A 20,754-nucleotide genomic window follows, 5' to 3' on the forward strand; every position below is an offset into this window, starting at 1 on the left:
AATGCATGAAAGTGAAAAGTGAAAGTGAAGTTGCTCAGTCGTGTCCGACTCTTAGCGACCCCATGGACTGCAGCCCACCAGGCTCCTCTGTCCGTGGGATTTTCCAGGCAAGAGTACTGGAGTGGGGTGCCATTGCCTTCTCCGGGGTAGACTGTAAGCAGGTTATCAAACGCCCGAGCCTCAGTTTCCTCAACAGCAAAACGGGGATGACCGCACCTACAGGACACACCTCATGGGGCTGTTATAAGATTCCATGAGCTATTTCCAAAAGGGCCCTGGCTCACCTAGGCTCACCCCAGACCCGGGCCCTCCTGTCTTTCTGGGGGTCGATAATACGAGGACAGCACACCCACTGTGACAGAGAAGGAACTGGCACCCCACTCCAGTACTCTTGCATAGAGAATTCCCTGGACAGAGGAGCCTGGTGGGCTCCTGTCCATGGGGTTGCACAGGGTTGGACACGACTGAAGTGACTTAGCATGCATGCATGCACTGGAAAAGGAAATGGCAACCCACTCCAGTATTCTTGCCTGGAGAATCCCAGGGACAGAGGAGCCTGGTGGGCTGCCATCTTTGGGGTCGCACAGAGTCGGACACGACTGAAGCGACTTAGCAGCAGCAGCAGCACACCCACTATGACAGCTTCACTTGGCCTCCGTCCTCAGCCCAGCCCTGTCCCCCACTATGGTCTCCTGCCTGCCCCACTTCTTGCTCCATCTCACCACCTCTGGGCACCCCTCCCCACATGGAAACTCACCTGCCGTCCATCCCTCAGCTGCCCCTTCAGCAGAGTGTCCAGGGGGAAAGAGACAATGTTGTTCAGGTTCTGAACCTGGAAGAGGCAGAGACCCCCACACCCCACCTTGAGCAAACGCCTGTCCAGCCCCACAGGGCTCAGGGTACAGTGAGGCATCACCAGAACAGCACTGGGGTGAAGGAGGCAGGGGAGAGAAAGACAAAGTGGAAGGGTACACCGGGGTGGCGGGTCGGCCTCCCTGGAAAGCTCTTGCCTTCCCCCGACTGATGGGCCTCATCCCTCCACTGCCCGCTCCACTGCATCCACGGTCAGCCCTTCTCTGCTCCTTGGCCAGAGGGACACCCTCACGTCTCCTTTCTGACGCTCCGAGGTCCACCTGTGTGGCCCACCTGTTGTTTCTCCACTCCCCTGTAATGTGAGAACCCTTTCCCTATGGTCACATGGGGTGAACACGAAGTCAGAGCTGACCAGAGTGCTTCATGGGGGGCCACTGTGATTGGCTCAGGAACAGGCACGTGACCCAAGCCAGCCAATCAGGATACCTTCTGGGACTCTTCTACCAAAGTCAGGAGAGAAAGACTGTCTTTCTCCTGCAAGGTGTGAAGCTGGGCCTGCTGGGCCATCCTGCCCCCTGAGCAGAGACGGAGAGAAACCCTAAGAGAAAGAGAAGGAGCCTGAAACCAGCTGCATGTCTGATCTTCCCATTATAGGGGTCAGTGAATTCTCTTTTTGAAAATCAACCTCGAGGGGCTTCCCTTGTGGCTCAGTGGTAAAGAATCCGCCTGCCGATGCAGGAAACACGAGTTAGACCCCTGATCCAGGAAGATCAGGCATTCCCCGGAGCAACTAACCTGTGCACCACGACTACTGAACCTGTGCTCTAGAGCCTGGGAGCTGCAACTCCTGAGCCCAGGTGCTGCACGTACTGAAGCTTAAGAGCTTTGAAACAAGAGTAGCCACTGCAGTAAGACACCCAGGCACAGCAACTAGCGTAGCCTCTGCTCTCTGCAACTAGAGAAAAGCCAGTGCAGTAACAAAGACCCAGCACAGCCAAAAATAAAATAATAATAAAATAAAACAAAAAATTAACCTGAGGAATTCCCTGGTTGTCCAATGGTTAGGACTCAGTGCTTTCACTGCCAGGGCCAGGTGGGCCCAGGTTCAATCCCTGGTCGGGGAACTAAGATCCCACAAGTCGTGTGGCATGACCAAAAGAAGTAAAAAAGATTGGAAGAGAGAAAAAGACTTATTAAAAAAACAAAAACAAAAAACCTAGTTTGAGTTGAATTTCTGTCATTTGGCAACTCAAAACAGCCTATCTGATATTTCAGCCCACCTTTCAAGATACAGCTCAAGTCTCTCCTCCTCCAGGAAGCCTTCCTGACTACTTCTTCCCATGGCCTGTGCTGATCTCCTCTTTTCTGAGCCATGGCAGTTCAAGGCCTCTGACCTAAGCTGCTGGGTCCTTGAGTTTGTGCCACGCTGCTAATCTTGCTTGGTGTCATCTCACACCTCAGTTTCCGTCTCCTGGACTATATGGCTCTCCAAGACAGAGCCTGACTCTTCCCTGTGTCACAGCCCCTGGTACAGTGCCCACCACCGAGTAGAGCCTCAACAAACATTAGTCTGACCAAAACAAGGGGAAGAGGAGTGAAGACAAAGGAGCCCCTGTCCACTGATTCAGTTGAACCCAAACACTGTTAAAGGCCTCTACTTGCAGGACAGGCCACGAGGCAGTGCTACCCAGAGATAAAGTGATGATAGATGGCATCAGCTAACGTGTACTGAGTGCTTTCCCTGGAGCAGGCACTCAACTTGAGAAATCCTCATCCCTGCTCTGTGAGGTGGAGACCATGGTTATCCCCATTTTAATTTTTAAAAATATTTATTTATTATTTGGCTTGCCGGGTCTTGGTTGTGGCATGTGGGATCTAGATCCCTGACCAGGGATTGAAACTTGGCCCTCTGCAATGGGAGCACAGAGTCTTATCCACTGGACCATCATGGAGGCCCCTTTCATCCCTGTTACAGATGAGGCTCAGGCAGACTGAGTGACTTGCCCAGAGTCATACACCTCGTGAGCAGCAAAGCAGGGACTCAAGGCCCGAGTCTAAGCCTGAGGTGTGGGTGCTTGATCACTAAGCAGCTTGCCTTACAGAGATGATGTGGTCCTCGCCTGCCAGGGAGGGCCCTGGTGGGACTTCAGCCATGAAAGCCAGCCCTAAAGCTATGGAGCCTAGGGCGGGGAGAGGGGCTTTCCTGGTAGGCAGTACCAGCAGGCTAATTACACTCGGATGCTGGGTTCAAATCCACCTGCGTGACCTCAGGGGAGGTACTTAACCTCACATCCTAGTCTCCTAGCCCGTGCAGAGGGGACAGTGGTAAAACCAACCCCACAGAGCTGTGCGCCAGGGTGCATGTGGACACACGTGAAGTGCCGAGAGCCGTGCTTGTGCCCGGGAAGAGCTGGGGTCTTGGGGTGGCCTCGAGGTGCGGACTTAGGGAACAAAGCCATCTCAGGAAGGAACCAGAGGCCACTGGCCCACGTGCAGGAGTGAGAGGTTTACTGAGAGGAGGCACGTTCTAGGCTTTGAGGGCAAAGTAGGTGTGCTCGGGAAAGCAGAGTACAAAGCAGGTGAAGGAGAGGCGGTGGTGCAAAGACAGGAAGCAGAGCTGGCCTTCTCCTCTCTCAGGCCTCCTCCAGGGAGCCCTCCCTCACGTGGCCTCTTCCCTGCTGTGAGACCTCTCTGCTCCTGGGTGCTCACCACAGAGGAGGAGGAGGAAGGCAGGGAGGGAGAAAGAGGAGGGGAGACACCAACAAGAAGTCAGAGAGGACGAAGAAAGCAAACGGGAGGTCAGAAGTGGAAAGGGACCTCAGGTCATGGGTCAGAGGTCAAGGGGGACTAGAGGTCAAGGACAAGCTGAAAGAAGGATGGAAACCAGCCCTTTCCCAGCCAGAGTTTTAAGCCACAGATTAGATTTGCCCTGAGCCCGGGCTGAGGCCGACGGGGAGGCGCAGGGCCTCACCAGGTTCTTGAAGAGCGCGGCCACCTCGCGGGTGAACACGGCCAAGTTCAGGAAGCCGGTGGACAGCTCATGACTGTTCTGGGACAGGTGGCTGTTGCCTAAGGACTCCACGGCCTCTCGGTACTGCTCCTCGTTCTCCACGTGGCCTGTGGAGGCGCAGAGTTAGGTCCAGGCTGGGGCCGGGGACGGGGCTGCCTTGGCCAGGCTGCTCCCGGTAGGCTCACTCACCAAGGCCGGAGCTGTGGATCGCACGCACGGCCTTCTTGATTCTCTGCAAGATGGCCTGGTCTCCTTCCAGCATCTGGAAGCAAATGTGGACAGAGGTTCAGGGACGCTCGGCTGGGAGGGCTGCCCGATTCTGTGATCCCGCCCTCCAAACACATACAGAGTTTCCTCCCTAGGGGCCCCCTGCAGCCTCACCAAACATAAACAGACCACCCTCCCTCACCCAGACCACACAGGAAGCCACGGGCCAGTCACACCCCTCCAGGAAGACTTGCGGGACAAGTAAAGGCAGTGATGCCAAGGCACATGGCGTCGTGGGGTATGCCAGGCTGGGTCTGAATGTCAGCTCTGACACTAACTAGTGTGTCAACCTAGACACACTGTTCACTTCTCTGAGACTCGGATGCCTGGTCTGCAAAATGAGGATGACACTACAGAGTTGCTAAGAGAATGAATGATTTGATGAATATATACATGACACAGCAAAACACCAGAGGAAAGAACGTGGACATCTCTATATTCTTATTTATTATTTTATTTGGCTGGGTTAGGTCTTAGCGGTGGCATGTGGGTAATTTTGTTGCATCACAATTTGTGGGGTCTCTCATCACGTGGGATCTCTCATTGCAGTGCGCCGGCTTCTCTCTAGTTGTGGCGAGCCGGCTTCTCTAGTTGGTGGCGCGTGGGTTTAGTTGTCCCACAGAATGTGGGATCTTAGTTCCCCGACCTGGGACTGAACCCACATCCCCTGCATTTGAAGGCAGACTCTGAACCACTCGATTACCAAGGGCAGTCCCGACATCTCTATCTTCTTGAAAGATTCAGCTGGGGAACACTTGTTCCCCACACCCCAGGCTCAATAAGCAGTCATGTGAGGACGAGGAGGAAGAGGCCAGGATACCAGTGGAGTGGGGTAGATGAGGAGGGTAGAGGGGACACTGAGCCCCCTCTGGACAGAATTGGTGGGATGGTATCAGGCAACCCAACCCCAAAGCCTAAGGGTTGCAGAACAAAGTCAGACTGTAGGGAAACCAGAAGATGTAATGCGGAGAAGCAGGAGTCACATTTTCCTGGGGGCTCAACCCAGATGGAAACCTCCCAGATACATTCCTGTTTTAGTGGGGTAGAGAAATTGCCAGTTTCATGAAACCCTCATGAAATGCAGAGTGAAGTGGGAAAGGACAGAATTAGGGCTGCAAAGGGCCCACAGATCCACAGGTGAGGAAACCACAGCCAAGAGACGGGGGAGTCTTGCCCAGAGTCAGAGTGGGACAACGACTGAGCTGGGCTTTCAGGGGGTGCCCTGGGACAGTGCTCAGTGGGACAACGGCTGAGCTGGGCTTTCAGGGGATGCCCTGGGACAGTGCTCCATCCGCACATGATGGCCCCATCTTGACCCCAGGCCCCTGCGTTTCCTCAGTGACTATAATGGAATCAAAATGTGATCTCCAAAGAGTTACTTCAATGTGACAAGAGTTAGCAAACATATTTGGAACGGCATCTGCAAAGATTCTAAACGAAATTCATAGGACACGCACGGGGCAGATCTTGGAGGCAACAGAGTGTTCTGGAAGCCTTGGGGATGTGAGTAGCCTCTGGAGGGAGAGGGGTCTGGTCTTGAAGTGCAGTTCCACTGCCCAAATGCTGTGTGACTTTGGGCAAGCACCTATTCTTTCCGAGCTCCCTGATCAGCTATCTGTAAAATGCAGGAAATAATGCCTACCTCTCAGGACAATTATGAGGATTGTACGTATGAGAGGATGCACATAAAGGGTTTAGTTTGGGTTTCCCTAATAGTTCAGTTGGTAAAGAATCTGCCTGCAATGCAGGAGACCCTGGTTCGATTCCTGGATTGGGAAGATCCCCTGGAGAAAGGATAGGCTATCCACTCCAGTGTTCTTGGGCTTCCCTGATGGCTCAGCCAGTAAAGAATCTGCCCGCAGTGCGGGAGACCTGGGTTCGATCCCTGGGTTGGGAAGATCCCCTGGAGAAGGGAAAGCCTACCCACTCCAGTATTCTGGCCTGGAGAATTCCTGGACTGTGTAGTCCATGGAGTCACAGAGTCGGACACGACTAAGTGACTTTCACTTTGGTGTGAAGCACAGACTGTGTCCTCAATGAACAGTCAGCAGTCGCTCTGATGCTAGAAAGTACCCATCAAATTCTAGGTACTTTTCCTCCAGGTAATATAAACCAAATAGTCTCTTTCCCAACTATGGCCTTGAGATAACTTTCATGTCTGGGACCAGTAGAGGCCCATCCCAGGGCTGAAAAAAGAAAGCAAGCTGAGGAATAAGGGAGACTGGGAGAGGAGGCCATAACTGACTCAGCTAAAGAACTAAGACACTTCTACTTGAGAGACAAAGACAAGAGGAGAGAACGCAGACAGGTCTGTAGTTCCTGAAGACGTAGGCTGGGAGACACGTGTTCGCCAAAGTCCTTGAGTCCCACCTTGAAATGTGAAAAGGGAAAGATAAGAGTTGATTAATGTAAGGAACTGGGACTTCACTCCAAAAGACAGTGCAGGTTAAAGATATGGCAAATAGAAGGGGAAAAAGTGAAAACAGTGACAGATTTTCTTTTCCTGGGCTCCAAAATCACTGAGGATGGTAACTGCAGCCATGAAATTAAAAGACGCTTGTTCCTTGGAAGGAAAGCTATGACAAACCTAGACAGCATGTTAAAAGCAGAGACATCACCTTGCCAACAGAGTCAAAGCTGTGGTTTTCCCAGTAGTCATGTACAGATGTGACAGCTGGACAGTAAAGAAGGCTGAAAATAGTGAAACAGAATCAGTTGCTCAGTCATGTCCAACTCTCTGCAACCCCATGGACTGTAAGCCCACCAGGCTCCTTTGTCCATGGGAATCTCCAGACAGGAATACTGGAATGGGTTGCTATTCCCTTCTCCAGGGGATCTTCCCAACCCAGGGATCGAATCTGGGTCTCCTGCATTGCAGGCAGACTCTTTACCATTTGAGCCACAAGGAAGCCCCTAAAGAAGGCTGAGCACCGATAAATTGATGCTTTTAAACTGTAGTGCTGGAGAAGACTCTTGAGAGTCTCTTGGACAGCAAGGAGATCAAACCAGTCAATCCTAGGGAAATTGACCCTGAATATTCATTGGAAGGACTGATGCTGAAGCTGAAGCTCCAATACTTTGGCCACCTGATGCAAAGAGCTGACTCACTGGAAAAGACCCTGATGCTGGGAAAGACTGAAGGCAAAAAGAGAAGGGGGAGGCCGAGGATGAGATGGTTAGATAGCACCATCAATTCAATGGACATGAATTTCAGCAAACTCTGGGAGACAGTGAAGGACAGGGAAGCATGGCATGCTAGCAGTCCATAGGGTGGCAAAGAGTCAGGTGCCACTTACTGACTGAACAACAACAAAGATGTGAACAAATTCCAGACAGATTTAGAAAACTCCCTAGAAGGCAGATCTGTGTGCCAAGCACACAGAAGGCGCTCAGTAACTGTTTATCTAAATGAGTGATGGTTTACAAAGCCCTGGGACACAGACCTGAGCGGTCTATGTCCATGCTCTAGCTACTCTTTGGGGAGTCCTCCTATCCCCTGACACATATTGTCTGACAACCTCTTTACAGGTGGGCCCTTGCTGCCTTGTTTGTCCTTGTCATAGCTGACTGGACCAAGGTGGACACCTGGCCCAAGCCAGGCCAATCAGATTCTCTTTCCAAGAAATTTGGAATCAGCTCTGGAAAGCTTGAACTTCCCTGGTGGCTCAGATGGTAAAGAGTCTGCCTATAATGTGGGAGACCAGGGTTCAATCCCTGGGTCAGGAAGATCTCCTGGAGAAGGAAATGGCAACCCACTCCAGTATTCTTGCCTGGAAAATCCCACAGATGGAGGAGCCTGGTAGGCTACAGTCCATGGGGTCAAAAGAATCGGACACGACTGAGCGACTTCACTTTCACTTTTTCATTTTCTGGAAAGCTAGCTAATTGACTGGAAGTGTTTAAGCTGGGACACCTTCCCTACCATAGGCAAAGGGAAAAGAACAAAGTAGATGTGTAGAAAGAAGCAAATAAGACCCACCCTGCCATAGAGAGGCACAAGAAAAGAGCTGCCCTGGTTTCCAACAACTTTCCAGGTCCTTCACTCTCAGAGGCCCTTCCATACTTCCTGTCCTTGGGCCTCCATGAAATACCCCCATATCTACCCAACAAATTCCCTTGACAGCTCAAATTAGTTTAAGAGGGTCTGTCTTCCCTGCAGTAGGGCAGACACTACTGGTTGGCTCTCAACCCATTCTCTTTTCTTCCTTTAGCAATTAGAACCCTGATTTTTCAAATGGCCACTTGGCCAGTCACAATAAAGACTACATTTCCCAGCCTACCTTGCCGCGAAATGTGGTCACGTGACAGAGTTCTGACCAATGGTATGTAACGGATATTTCATTAGTTAGCTTTCAGCAAGTATTTTTTAAAAGGAAGGGATGACTACACACCTATTAGAATGACCAGAACCCAACACACTGACAACACCAAATGCTGGCAAGGAAGTGGAGCCACAGGAACGCTCACACATTGCTGGTAGGAACCCAAAATGGCACAGCCACTTTGGAAGACAGTTTCAGTTTCCTACAAAACCAGACAGACATTTACCATATGATCCAGCAACAGCTCTCCTTGGTGTTTACTCAAATGAGTTAAACTTATTTCCACTTAAAGACTTGCACGTGGATGTCTATAGCAACTGTATTCATCACTGTCAAAACTTGGAAGACAGTGGACTATTATTTAGCGCTGAAAAGAAATGAACTATCGTGCTCGCTTCGGCAGCATATGCACTAAAATTGGAACAATACAGAGAAGATTAGCATGGCCCCTGCGCAAGGAAGACACGCAAATTTGTGAGGTGTTCCATATTTTTTCATGTTGGTGCATGGCAAAAACCATCACCATATTGTAAAGTAATTATCCTCCAATTAAAATAAATAATTTTTTTAAAAAGGAAAAAAAATGGAAATGCTACCATTTGTACATGAGTCAAGAAAATTGAAAATAGAACAATAAAAAGTCAAGAAAACATAAAAAAAAAAAATAAAGCTATCAAGCCACAAAAGACATGAAGGAAACTTAAAAGGAAAGAAGCCCATCTAAAAAGGCTATATACTATATGATTCCAAGTATATGACTTTCTGGAAGACCCAAAACTATGGAAACTGTAAAAAGTCAGCAGTTGCCAGGGGTTGGAGGGAGGGAGAGACGAGTGGGTAGAGCACAAAGGAGTTTTACGCAGTGAAACCATTCTGCCTGATGCTACGATAGTGGACACATCTCACTGTACAGCTGTCAAAACCCACAGAATGTTCACCACCGAGAGAACCTTAATGCAAACTGTGGACTTTGGGTGATGATGGTGTGTGAGTGCAGGTCCACCGATTATAACAGATGTTCCATGCTAGTGTGGGATGGTGATGATAGCGGGGGAGGCTGTGCATGTGTAGGGCCAGGAGGTATGTGGGAACTCTCTAAACTTTCCACTCAGTTCTGCTGTGAGCCTAAAACTGCTCAAAGAAATAAAGAAAAAAGAATTAATAAAAGAAAACAAAAAAGAAGGGAAGCGTGACCTCTGTCATGCATGTGTATGATCAGTTATGTCTCTTTGTGACTCCTTGGAGTGTAGCCCGCCAGGCTCCTCTGTCCATGGGATTTCCCAGGCAAGAATACTGGCGCGGGTTGCCATTTCCTATTCCAGGGGATCTTTCCCACCCAGGGATCGAACCCACATTTCTTGCATCTGCTGCATTGGCAGGTGGATTCTTTACCAGCTGGGAAGCCCATTTTTAAGGAGGAAGTTCTGATCATAGCCTAGGAATGGGATGGGATTTGGAGAAAGGCACAGAGGTTTCTGAACTCCTGTAACAAGGCTACCAGGGTATGATGAGTCACAAGCTGAGATTCTAGCCCCAGTCTCCTGGAGACTGTCTCTCTGGGTGACACTAGCCCAGCCACATCCCCCCTTCTTTAAAACAGGAGAAAGATCATATCACATGGGGAAAAAAATCCACTCTCCACTTCACTCACAGAGTTACTGTAAGGCTCAGATGAGACTGCAGACATAACAGCATGTGCCAAGGCTTGAGGCAGTTGGAAAATATGAGTATGATTTTTACAGTGGTTTGTTTTCTGCCTCTGTATGAGGTCAGCCCTCCTTCCTCATTCCTGTGATTGGATAGGTTAGGAAAAAAAAACAAAAATTAGCCTCTGGACTCAAGGGGGTCTATTTAATCCCCAAGTCAGTGATTCTCAAGTGGGGTCAGCAGCATCACATCACCTGAGAACCTGTTAGAAATGCAAATTCTTCAGCTGAATCAGAAAATCTGGAGGTGGAGTCCAGCAATTTGTGTTTCAACAAGCCCTCCAGGTGATTCAGACACATGCTAAAGTTTGGGGATCACCGGTTTAATTCTACCCTTTCAGAGATGCAGTAAATCATCATGGCAAAATCATGAGGCTGGCCCCAAACTACCCGGTCTTGAATTCTAGCTCCATTTAGATATTTGCTATGTGACCTCTCTGTGCCTCAATTTCCCTATTTATGAAATGAGGATGATAATAGTTTTTACTACCTAGGGTTATTGGGGAAATGGAATGAACATACATAGGTAAAATGCTTAGAATACTATTATTTGATTGATAATAATATCATCCATTTCAAAATGAAACTGAATTTGATTGAGGATTTCTCAGCTTTCCTTGAGCTAATTGAAGATACTTCCCCTCGACCCATGAGCCTGCTCAGCAAGATGTGGGAACCACAGTGCCGAGGGACCACAGTGCAACCTCTGCCACTGGGCAGCCAGAGTGCAAGGTGTTACACGTCCTGAGTGCCTGAGGAAGCCTTCTGGACCAGGCTCTCACTTGTCACTCTTCCTGCCACCCTTTGAGGTAGGCATCACCATCTGCATTTTGTAGATGAAAATGCCAGGGGAAGGAGCATGTCCAGGTTTGTCCGGGTCACGTAACACTGCAGAGCAGCAGAGTCATAATTTAAACCCAGGTCTGGCCAAGCCCAGGGCCAATGTTCTATCAATACGAGCAAGCAGCCCCACCGAGACTCGGCTCCTTTGATCCTGGAGCTGGATCTGCCTTTGAGCCTGAATCTCAGCTCAAGCATCTTTATCATATCCCCTCAACATCCCCTCAACACAGGAGGGGAGGAGGGAGCGACAGAGGGAGACCTGTCCAAAGAAAAGGAAGTTGACAATAGCGGCTGGACCCCCACTGCAAATACTCCAAGGGCTGTCCTGCTGCTGCTGCTGTCGCTTCAGTCGTGTCCGACTCTGTGCGACCCCATAGACGGCAGCCCACCAGGCTCCCCCGTCCCTGGGATTCTCCAGGCAAGAACACTGGAGTGGGCTGCCATTTCTTTCTGCAATGCATGAAAATGAAAACTGAAAGTGAAGTCGCTCAGTCGTGTCCGACTCTTCGAGACCCCGTGGACTGCAGCCTACCAGGCTCCTCCGTCCATGGGATTTTCCAGGCAAGAGTACTGGAGTGGGGTGCCATTGCCTTCTCCAAGGGCTGTCCTACTAGAGAGAAAACAGATTGGTTGAAGTTGGCCCTGAAGAGGATTCCCTGGACTGACAGGTAGAAGTTAGAGAGACAGAAACAGACATCAGCTCAAACAGAGGAAGAAGTTCCTAAGGAAGAATAAGCTACCCTGGAAGGTGTAAGCTTGAAGTATTCAGGGACTTCGGGTGGTAGAAGAGTGTGGTTCAGATTTTGGATCAGCAGGGATCGCCATTTAGATTTCTCTCAAAGCTAAGAGTTCACGCAAGAGTCTGGGCAGGCACTGGGCAAAGGGAGGCGAAACTCAGAGTACCGGGGACAAGTCTGAACTTAGAAAATCAACCGGAGTCCTTCGGGCAGCCTTGCCTGGCTGGGCTTGGACAAAGTCTGAATTCCAGTTGGTGATACAGCTCCATGTTGCTCCCCACCCCACCCCAGACATAAACACACACACCCCCCACACACACCCCCCACACACACTGTGCTCTCCCTCACTGCAGCAAGAGACCACAGACGGCAGCACTAGGGCCATGCCCAGCTTCCCTGCTTGGAAGGGCCTTCTGCATGCCCCCTTCCTGGGTCAGGATTCATCAATAGGAGCCATTCTTCAGGCCTGTGGTTTCTCAGAACCAGCTGCGGTAACCATGGCGACCCAATCCAGGGGGCAGAGCTGCTAAAGCTAAGGCCTTGGGAGCTGCAGATTAAATTTCACCATTGGACATTCATTCCTTTGGACTATTATAGTACAGGGCACAGGCACCTCTTCTGTGGGATTTCATGACCGCTGGAGCCATGATTAATCCACCACAGTATTTTCCCCACTGACTGGCTTTGTTTCATCATTCTGTTAAGGCAGTTCTTCAGGTAGCCTCTACCTATCAAACTATAATTGGCACAGGAGATGAAAACCATTTTCTACCTTTGCTTTGGACCATGATGTCGTCCCTTGTGAGACAAAATCACAGAATATGGGAGATAATCTAACATTATCTCCTCATTTTACAGACTGCAAAACAAAAGCTCAGGTGAGTTTCTGGCCCCAGCTCTCACTGGAAATGCAAACAAACTAAGAAAAGAATAAATCCAAAACTTGCACAGGGCTTTACAGTTTGAAAAGCAATTTGACATCCACCCTTTAAGACTCACAACATCCCGATAAGGCAGGTATTGCTTTTATTCCCATCTGGCTGATGTCAGTGGGGCTCAGAGAAGTGAAGAAAGTTGCCTGAGCTCACAGCCAGAAAGTGGCAGAGACCGACCTGGGACCCAAACTGGAGCCTGTGTGCCATAACTAGAGAGTCCAAGCAATGAAGGATCCCACATGATCTGACACAGTCAATTAAATAAATTAATAGTTTTTTTTTTTAATGGGAATGATAGTAACTCCTGCTTCAGCTACTTTCCATTGGGATTTGGATCATAAAGACTGGCTAAGTTTGTAGCCCTTGCAAATGTGAGCTGTCCTGTTCGTATCATGCTCTAAGTTTGCTTTTGCTCACCCACCTGCCCAACCAGCAGATCCAGAGAAAGGCAGGGAGCCCCACAGGGCCCTTCATGGGTGGCCAGCAAGGAGGGGCAAGGGTGGGACTGGGAAGTATTCAAATAGCATCCCACCTCCAGGCAATCCCAGCTCAGTTCTACTCCCTGAACAGCATCTACTCTGGGACCTCAAATCTGAAGGCTGCCCCTCTCTGCCCAGTGGGGCCGAGGCAGGGGCTGGGGTAAGGTCTCCAACAGAGTCACCAGTATACAGTAGGGGCTTGTCCACACATACTGAGCGTCCAGCTGTGCTCTGCCTGACTGTGCAAGTGCTGGGGAGAGGAGGTCAGGCCAAACGTAGACAAGAATGTGCTCAGCCAAGGGCTGAGGCGGCCTGGACGAGGCTGGAGCAGAAGAGATGCCTGTTGGGGGGAGGGGGGCACAGGAGTGCCCACCCTACCCTGGGATGAAGCCTTCACCAGAGCCTTGGAAAGATGAGGAGACACTGGTGGAGAAAAGCAGGACGGGAAGACCATTCTAAGAGGGGAGAGGGGACTTCCTGGTGGTCCAGTGGCTAAGACTCCGTACTGCGAGTGCAGGGGGCCTGGGTTTGATCCCTGGTCAGGGAACTAGATCCCACAGGCTACAACTAAAGATCTCACATGGTGCAATGAAGATCGAAGGTCCCCTGTGCCTCAAGGAAGAACCGGCACAGCCCAATTACTTCATTAAAAAAAAAAAAAGAGGGGAGAGGCGCCTTGGCAAAGTCCCTGGGTTGAAGCGTCAGCACATTTGGGGAACTGCCTGGAACTTATGTGGCAGGCACCCACCAGGCTGGGTGGGGAAGTGGCGAGTAGTGAGGCCTCAGGCTAAGCGGGACCTTGCGTGACCCACTGGGAGCCCATGTTCCTAGTGAGAAGCCAGGGGATGGTTTTACATCACTGCCATGTGCCAGGCTTCTTCTAAGAACGTGACAGATTCTGCATTATTTCACACAATCCTGTCAACATCCCCAGAAACTTTTACAGATAAGGAACCTGAGGCCCGGGGAAGTTATGGCATTTGTCCAGCTCACATAGCTGGTAAGTGGTGTGACTGGACTCAGGCCTAGGGTATCGGGCTTCAGAATCCATGCGTTTAACCCAAACCTCTAGGTTTTAGCCCACGAGTGATGGGGAGGTTCTGCAGAGTTCTGAACAAGAGAAGAGTGACCCGATAAATTCTCGTGGTAGATGGGACTTCCTTGTGGTTCAGTGGTTAGGACTCTGTGCTACCACTGCAGAGGTCATGGGTTCAACCCCTGGTCAGGGAACTAAGATCTTGCAAGCCGCACGACTCAGCCAAAACAAAAATTATTGTGGTAGAAAGACTGACTCAGGGACACATCTGCAGACCCAGGCCCAAGCGGGAGAAAAGGGGTGCAACCTTGAACCTCAGGCTTGACTAGGTGATGGGAGAGCACAGCCCAGCCCGGCCCAAAGCAGATCACCAACAGGAAACACTTGGGCTCCAAGCTCCCGGGGGATCTACTTACATGAATCCAGCCACCACCCCCACTTACGGAATGCTGGTTTATTTCTGTTTCCTTGTTTATTCCTGTGAGGTAGTTAATATACTCCCCATTTTACAGATGAGGAAACCGAGGCTGGGGGAAGCGAGGCAACTGGCTCAGAGTCATGTAAGTAGTGCCCTCTGCTCCAGAGCCTTCTCTCACTTGCACCCCTCTCTGAGCTCCACTCAGCTCTGTAAGGATGGCTGTAAAGAATATTAATAAATTAGGTCGTGGTTTTTCTAACGGCGGATGTCAGGCATCTTTGGAAGTGATGCAGAAACATTTTGAGGGAAAGGAGGGGGGGCACTGAATTTTAGGCTCAATTCTGCCATCAGCCCCTCTGTATCCCTCTGAGCAAATTCCTCCCTCCGTCTGTACCTCAGTTTCCCCACCTGCAGACATGACCCTTCCTGGTCAAAGCTCCAGGACTCAGAGCTGAGTTAAGCATCTTCGGTAAGGCTTCGCCAAGCTTGGCCACCAGCACGAGCATGCATGCGTGCTAAGTCAGCTTTGGTCTTGTCTGACTCTTTGCAACCTTATGGACTGTATCTTGCCAGGCTCCTCTGTCCATGGGATTCTCCAGGAAGAACACTGGAATGGGTTGCCATGCCCTCCTCCAGGGGATCTTCCCAGCCCAAGGATCGAACCTGTGTCTCTTACATCTCCTTCATTGGCAGATGAGTTTTTATTTTTTTACCACTAGCGCCACCTGGGAAGCCCCACCAGCAGGAGCAAATGTCTCCAAATGGTTTTCATCTGGATAAGCCCCCATCCCCAGCACCCGAGCACCCGGGCTGGGACAGTCCGGAGGAGGGGCTCCACTGCCAGTCCCAGGTCTGCCCCGGCCCCCGCTGTGACCTCGAGCAGTCAGTCTCCTTCCCTCCCTGGGCCGACTCCTTGTCTGGAACAAGGGGCTGGGCGGCGACATGGAAGGCTCCTGCCAGCTCCGACATTTATTATTTCAGGGTCCCTCAGTCTCTCGCTGTTTTCCTTCCTGCGCTGCTGGAGACTGTGGCTGGCCGTGTGCCCCCACGGTCGGGCCCCTGAAGCCGTCTCCCCAGCCCGGGCACCTGGCCAGCCCTGCCAACTCAGCCTCACGAGCTGCCCCTTGCAGGGTGGTGGGATGGGAAGCGGGGTTGGGGGGGGGAGAGGGGTTGCAGGAAGGGAGCCGCACCCTCTGTGTGCACTGAGCCCTCCACAAACCCCAAGTTTCCTGGCTGGGATTTTCCTCGGGAGACTGCTCGGCAGAGATGAGCTAAGATAGCAGGAACTCTGCCCGAGGATCGCTGTAGATCCCATCTGACCTCTGGCTCTGAGCCCTGAATTCCACCCAACCCTGAGGAGAACGCAGCCTGTCCCCGGGACAGGGCAGCAGGGGCCCCATGCCTCCCATCCTCTGGGGTCTCTTGTGGGCCTGGGTGAATCCTCCCCTGCCCCCACCTGACGGTCACCACGAACCCCCTGAACCCTGGTCTTCCCCAGCTCTGGCTGTTTCCAGCTGCTAGACCTTTCGCCATGCTGCCTAGCAAACACTCCATCCTTCCCCACTCAGCTTACAGGTCATTGTCCCCCACCACAACAGAACTGACTTTATGCCACCCCAGGCCCACCACAGGCTTCTGTCAGAGCAATCATGGCCCTTACTTACCACTTCTGACTCTCTACGGGCACTGAAAACACTAAAAGGGTAAGGATAAGAATTTGCCAGCAGCGGGTGGGGGATGGTTGGGGTGGGGGGAGCACCGGGGTTTGATCCTGGTGTCAGGGAACTAAGATCCCACACGCCTGGAGCTACTAAGGATGCCACAACTAGAGTGCCTATTTGCTGCAACCACTAAACAGCCGCTCTAGAGACTGCTCTGTGATGAGAAGCCTGCGCGCTGCAGTGAAGACCCAGGGCCGCCAGAATTTTTTAAAAATCAATTAATTACAAGGGGAGGGCAGGGATGGCCTCATTTGCTTTCATATCCACAGCACCCAGCACAGGGCCTGGCACATGAGCAGCAGTAAACCTTCGTGGAATGAATGAATGACTAAATGAATACTAGCAGGGCCCTATGGGAACAGAGAAAAGGCAACAGGGGTTAAGAACTCAGGACATCACACTGTTCTGAGGTCCAAATTCTAGTTCTAATTCTCTTAGCTGTGTGACCTGGGGCAAGTGACTCAGTTTCTCTGAGCCTCCATGTCCCTATCTGTTTGATAAAAATAGTACTTAGCTCATAAGGCTGAATCCCATCAGGCATTTAAGCACTCAGCCCAGTGTCAGGCACACAAGGAGGGCTGCATGACAGCCAGGAAGAAGAGGCATGGAAGACGAAAGCAGACATCTCCGCATTCCCAGGGCCTGAGACACAACCCCAGGCTATCAGGGGAAAGACCTGGAGTACTTAAAAAAATAAGGGAGCCAGAGCCTCACTTCAGACTTAATATCCTGTTAAGTCAGAGTCCCCGGGGGAGTGAGAGGTGAGGCACTCCCACGTGCTTTGAACTGCTCAGGTCCAAATAACTGGCTTGGCCACTTACTGCTAGCAGAGTTGCCAAATGTATCAAAAATAAATACAGGACATGCAGTTACATTAGAATTCCATATAATCAGTGAATACTTCTTACTGTAAGTATGCTGCAAATCTTGCATGCACATCCTGTATGTGCTTTGGCAATTCTGCTTCCTGGGCTATTTCATCTCTCTGTGCCTCTGATGGGGATTACCAGAGTTAATATGTACGTGAGAAATGCTTATAACGTTGCCTGGTGGGTATGGAAGAACCTTGAAACAGTAAGCTAACTGAGAGAAGCCAGATACAAAAGTCCATATACTGTAGGATTCCACTGACGTGAAGTGTTTGGAATAGGCAAATCCATAGAGACTGAAAGTTGCCAGAGGCTGGAGGGAGTCATAGTGGGGAGTGACTTCTAATGAGCACAGTATTTCTTTTTTGGCCTGATGGAAATGTTCTAGAATTAGACAGTGGCAATTATTGCACAACCCTGTGAATAAAGACTGCTGAACAGTACATTTTAGAATGATTAAAATGGTGTATTTTGTGTCATATGAATTTTATCTCTATTAAAAAAAAAAAAACAAAAACGACCTAAAAGCAACCCAGGGGATTATAATGTGCAGCCAGGACTGAGAATGGAGACGGCTCTCAACAAATGTTTGATGTGGAAAGAAATGGATGGGAAAGAGCAAAGGGCAGAGCTGAGGGGACAACCCGTCTCATCCAGAATCAGGCTCAGCTACTCATTCCCGGACATCTGCAAGGTACACAAGATTTCTCATTTTGCTCCGGTGCCAGAACTACACAATTTTAGTGCTTACTCACAGTAATTACCTCATCCCTATTGCAATGATCTTCTCCTTTTCTCTGTGGCTACTAATCTACTTAACTATTCTATAAGCAGGGATACTTGCGTTTTCAGTAAAAGAAATTAAAAAAAAATTAAGTATCTGTTATGTGCCAGGTAGATGCTAGAGGCTTTATATGTAATCCCCTCAAAAAAACCCCGTAAGACAGTTATCATCATCCTGATTTGCAGATAGGGAAACTGAGGTTCAGACAATTCAAGTCATGTGCCTGAGGTCACATAACCCATGAGAATTCAAACCCAAGTCTGCTTGACTTCAGTTACAGGACTCGCTCCTTTGATCTCAGCCACACCTCTTTATGCTGCGGGCTGTCAGTCATCCTTCCACGGGCATGAGTTCTTCTCCCTCCCAGGTGGGTACCTTGCCATCTCCATGCCTTCAGAGACTACCATTTTACCTTCGTACACAGCAGATGTTCAATAAATAGTGTTTAACGAATAACAAACCTTAAGTGAGCACCATAATAGTTTTCACTCTGACTGCTCATCAGAGTTGCCTGGGGAACTTCTGACTGTTCCCTTGCCCAAGTCTCACCGCTGGGAGATTCTGATCTGTAGGTCTGGGTGGAGCCAACAGCATCTGAAGTTCTTGAAAGCTCAAAGTCAAAACCAAGCCCAGTTAGAAAACCTTTAGCAGGGACTTCTCTGGCAGTCCAGGGGTTAACACACTGTGCTTCCAAACCAAGGGGTGCTGGTTTGATCCCCACTTGGTGAACTAAGATCTCACATGCCATGCAGTGCAGCCAAAAAAATAAAATAATTTTTAAAAAAGAAAACCTTTAGCAGCTGTTCCCAGCTTAGCCTCCTGTACCTTCACGGTGAGGCCCACTCCCAAAGTTCCCAGGACAAAGGGGGCCCAAAGCCCTGCCCCAGAGTCTGGGGAACTCACCGTGCCCCTGTGGGCTTCACTGCTGCATATACTCTGAGCCTATCAAAGGAATCTTCTGGCAAAGATATCTGAGGACTATACTACCAAATTGATTTTGCAGAAAGCATTGCCCTTCTACTCTGACCTAAAACCCCAGTTTCTGTCCCCAAACCTGCCTGTGTCACCTTGGTGGCCAGAAACAGCTGAATACCAAGCAAGGAAATTGGGCCCAAAGACTGAAATTTGGGGAGGCAAGGAGACTTTGCGAGACTGGGCTTGAGGCTGACACTCCAGAAGGACCCTGTGTCCTTGTGCAGAGACAGCCTGGAGTGGGAAGAGGCTGGGCTCAGACGGAGCTGGGTTCTAAGTGTGGCCTGGAAAACCCTCTTGGCCCAGGTCCCTGGTCTGCATCCATGTCTCTACTTCCCTTCTCAGGAAAATTGGTGTGGAGGGGAAAACAGCACTAAGGTCACTTAAGGTGACCTTAAAATAGCACTTAAGGTTCTTAAGGTCACCAATGACCTCCAAGCTGCCAACATTAGGAGTCATGTCTCTATCGTTTTCTTATTTGACCTCTGGACATCTGACAGAGCTGAGCATTGCTCCTTCATCGAAACATTCCTCCCCCTGGCTTCTGAGGCACTGTACTCTCTTGATTTCCTTCCTTCCTCCCTGGCAGCTCCTCTAGCTCCCTTATTAACTATTCTTCCCATCCTAACCTGTCAGACCTGGAGCTCCCCAGAGCTTGAGCCCAGACTGTCTTCATTCCTCTCCCTGGGTGATCTTACCTACTCCCACTTCTTTAAGCACTAAATGCACTAAATGCATTAAATGCACTAAATGCATTATGTAGTTCATAGACCACCTACATGAGCATCTCCTTGGGGTGCTGATTAAGAGCAGATTCCCAGACATTCTCCTGCAGGCTGGTGAACCTGCCAAGGACATTTCTCATTTCTGCAGACTGGTATCTAAACCTCTTTCCTACACCTGGGAAATTACTTGCTACGCAAGCCTCAGCAGAGCTTGCCTTCTACAAAAGCTGCCAAGACCAAATTCATGATTTCCAGACTCCCTTGAAGCTAGGGTACAGGAATGCAGGAGCTAGGCTTGGCCAATCAGAGGCACTCAATGCAGACTGAATCAGGAGCAGAGAAAGTGGAAGATCATTCTGATACTGATGGCAAAATTGGACAGCAAGGAGATCAAGCCAGTCAATCCGAAAGGAAGTCAACCCTGAATATTCATTGGAAGGACTGATGCTGAAGCTGAAGCTCCAATACTTTGGCCACCTGATTTGAAGAGCCAACTCATTGGAAAAGACCCTGATACTGGGAAAGATTGAGGGCAGGAGGAGAAGGGGGTGACAGAAGATGAGATGGTTGGATGGCATCACTGACTCAACGGCCATGAGTTTGAGCAAACTCCGGGAGATAGTGAAGGACAGGGAAGCATCGCATAGTGCAGTCTCTAGGGTCGCGAAGAGTCTGACACGACTGAGTGACTGAATAACAACAGCAACAGCGAAGGTACCCAGTCCCCAGAGCACAGCAGTGGTACAAGCTGCGGCATTTAATGCATGTCAGCAGCGTCCTCGCCAAACTGGCTCAGTAGAGTGGCTTGGCTGGGATCCCGTCTGCTGCCTTGCCCCAGTTCTCCAGCTTCCCAGAAATCCTGTGAACTACTGAATATTCCCTTTCAGTGAACTTCTTTTCTGTTTAAATCAGCTCAGGTTGGTTTCTGTTACTTGCAATAAGAAGGCTAAGTAAGAAACAGCTATTCAGTAGGACTCTCTGGGAATGATGCCAGGTGATGCTTACACAGATCCAAGTTTGAAACCCATTATCTCAATGCTGTGTGTGTATGTTAGTCACTCAGTCATGTCCAATTCTTTGCAACCCCATGGATGATAGCCCACCAGGCTCCTTTGTC

At 50.1% G+C, this 20,754-nt stretch overlaps 1 protein-coding gene and 1 non-coding gene across 14 annotated transcripts in view; one reads left to right on the top strand and one right to left on the bottom strand.

The window, feature by feature from the left end:
- ASAP3 (ArfGAP with SH3 domain, ankyrin repeat and PH domain 3) overlaps nt 1-20,754 on the bottom strand; it is a 50,299-nt gene that overhangs the window by 22,344 nt on the left and 7,201 nt on the right. For all 13 annotated transcript variants that reach the window (XR_015137381.1, XR_015137378.1, XR_015137372.1 and 10 more), the window contains exons 2-4: nt 4,013-4,085; nt 3,785-3,930; nt 758-832 (exon numbers count right to left, since the gene is read on the bottom strand). Coding sequence is in view for 7 of the 13 variants with exons in the window: in XM_086327889.1 (XP_086184015.1) it covers nt 758-832; nt 3,785-3,930; nt 4,013-4,085 (294 nt within the window). In the remaining 6 variants the exon portion in view is untranslated. The remainder of the gene's footprint in view (nt 1-757; nt 833-3,784; nt 3,931-4,012; nt 4,086-20,754) is intronic.
- On the top strand, nt 8,800-8,906 carry LOC147377368 (U6 spliceosomal RNA). The gene has a single exon (XR_015154021.1). It is a non-coding gene; the product is annotated as a U6 spliceosomal RNA (small nuclear RNA).

This window comes from Bos grunniens, chromosome 2, assembly GCF_055505025.1.
Source record: "Bos grunniens cultivar Pamir isolate PY7600 chromosome 2, Bosgru_T2T1.0, whole genome shotgun sequence".
Taxonomy (NCBI): Eukaryota; Metazoa; Chordata; class Mammalia; order Artiodactyla; family Bovidae; genus Bos; species Bos grunniens.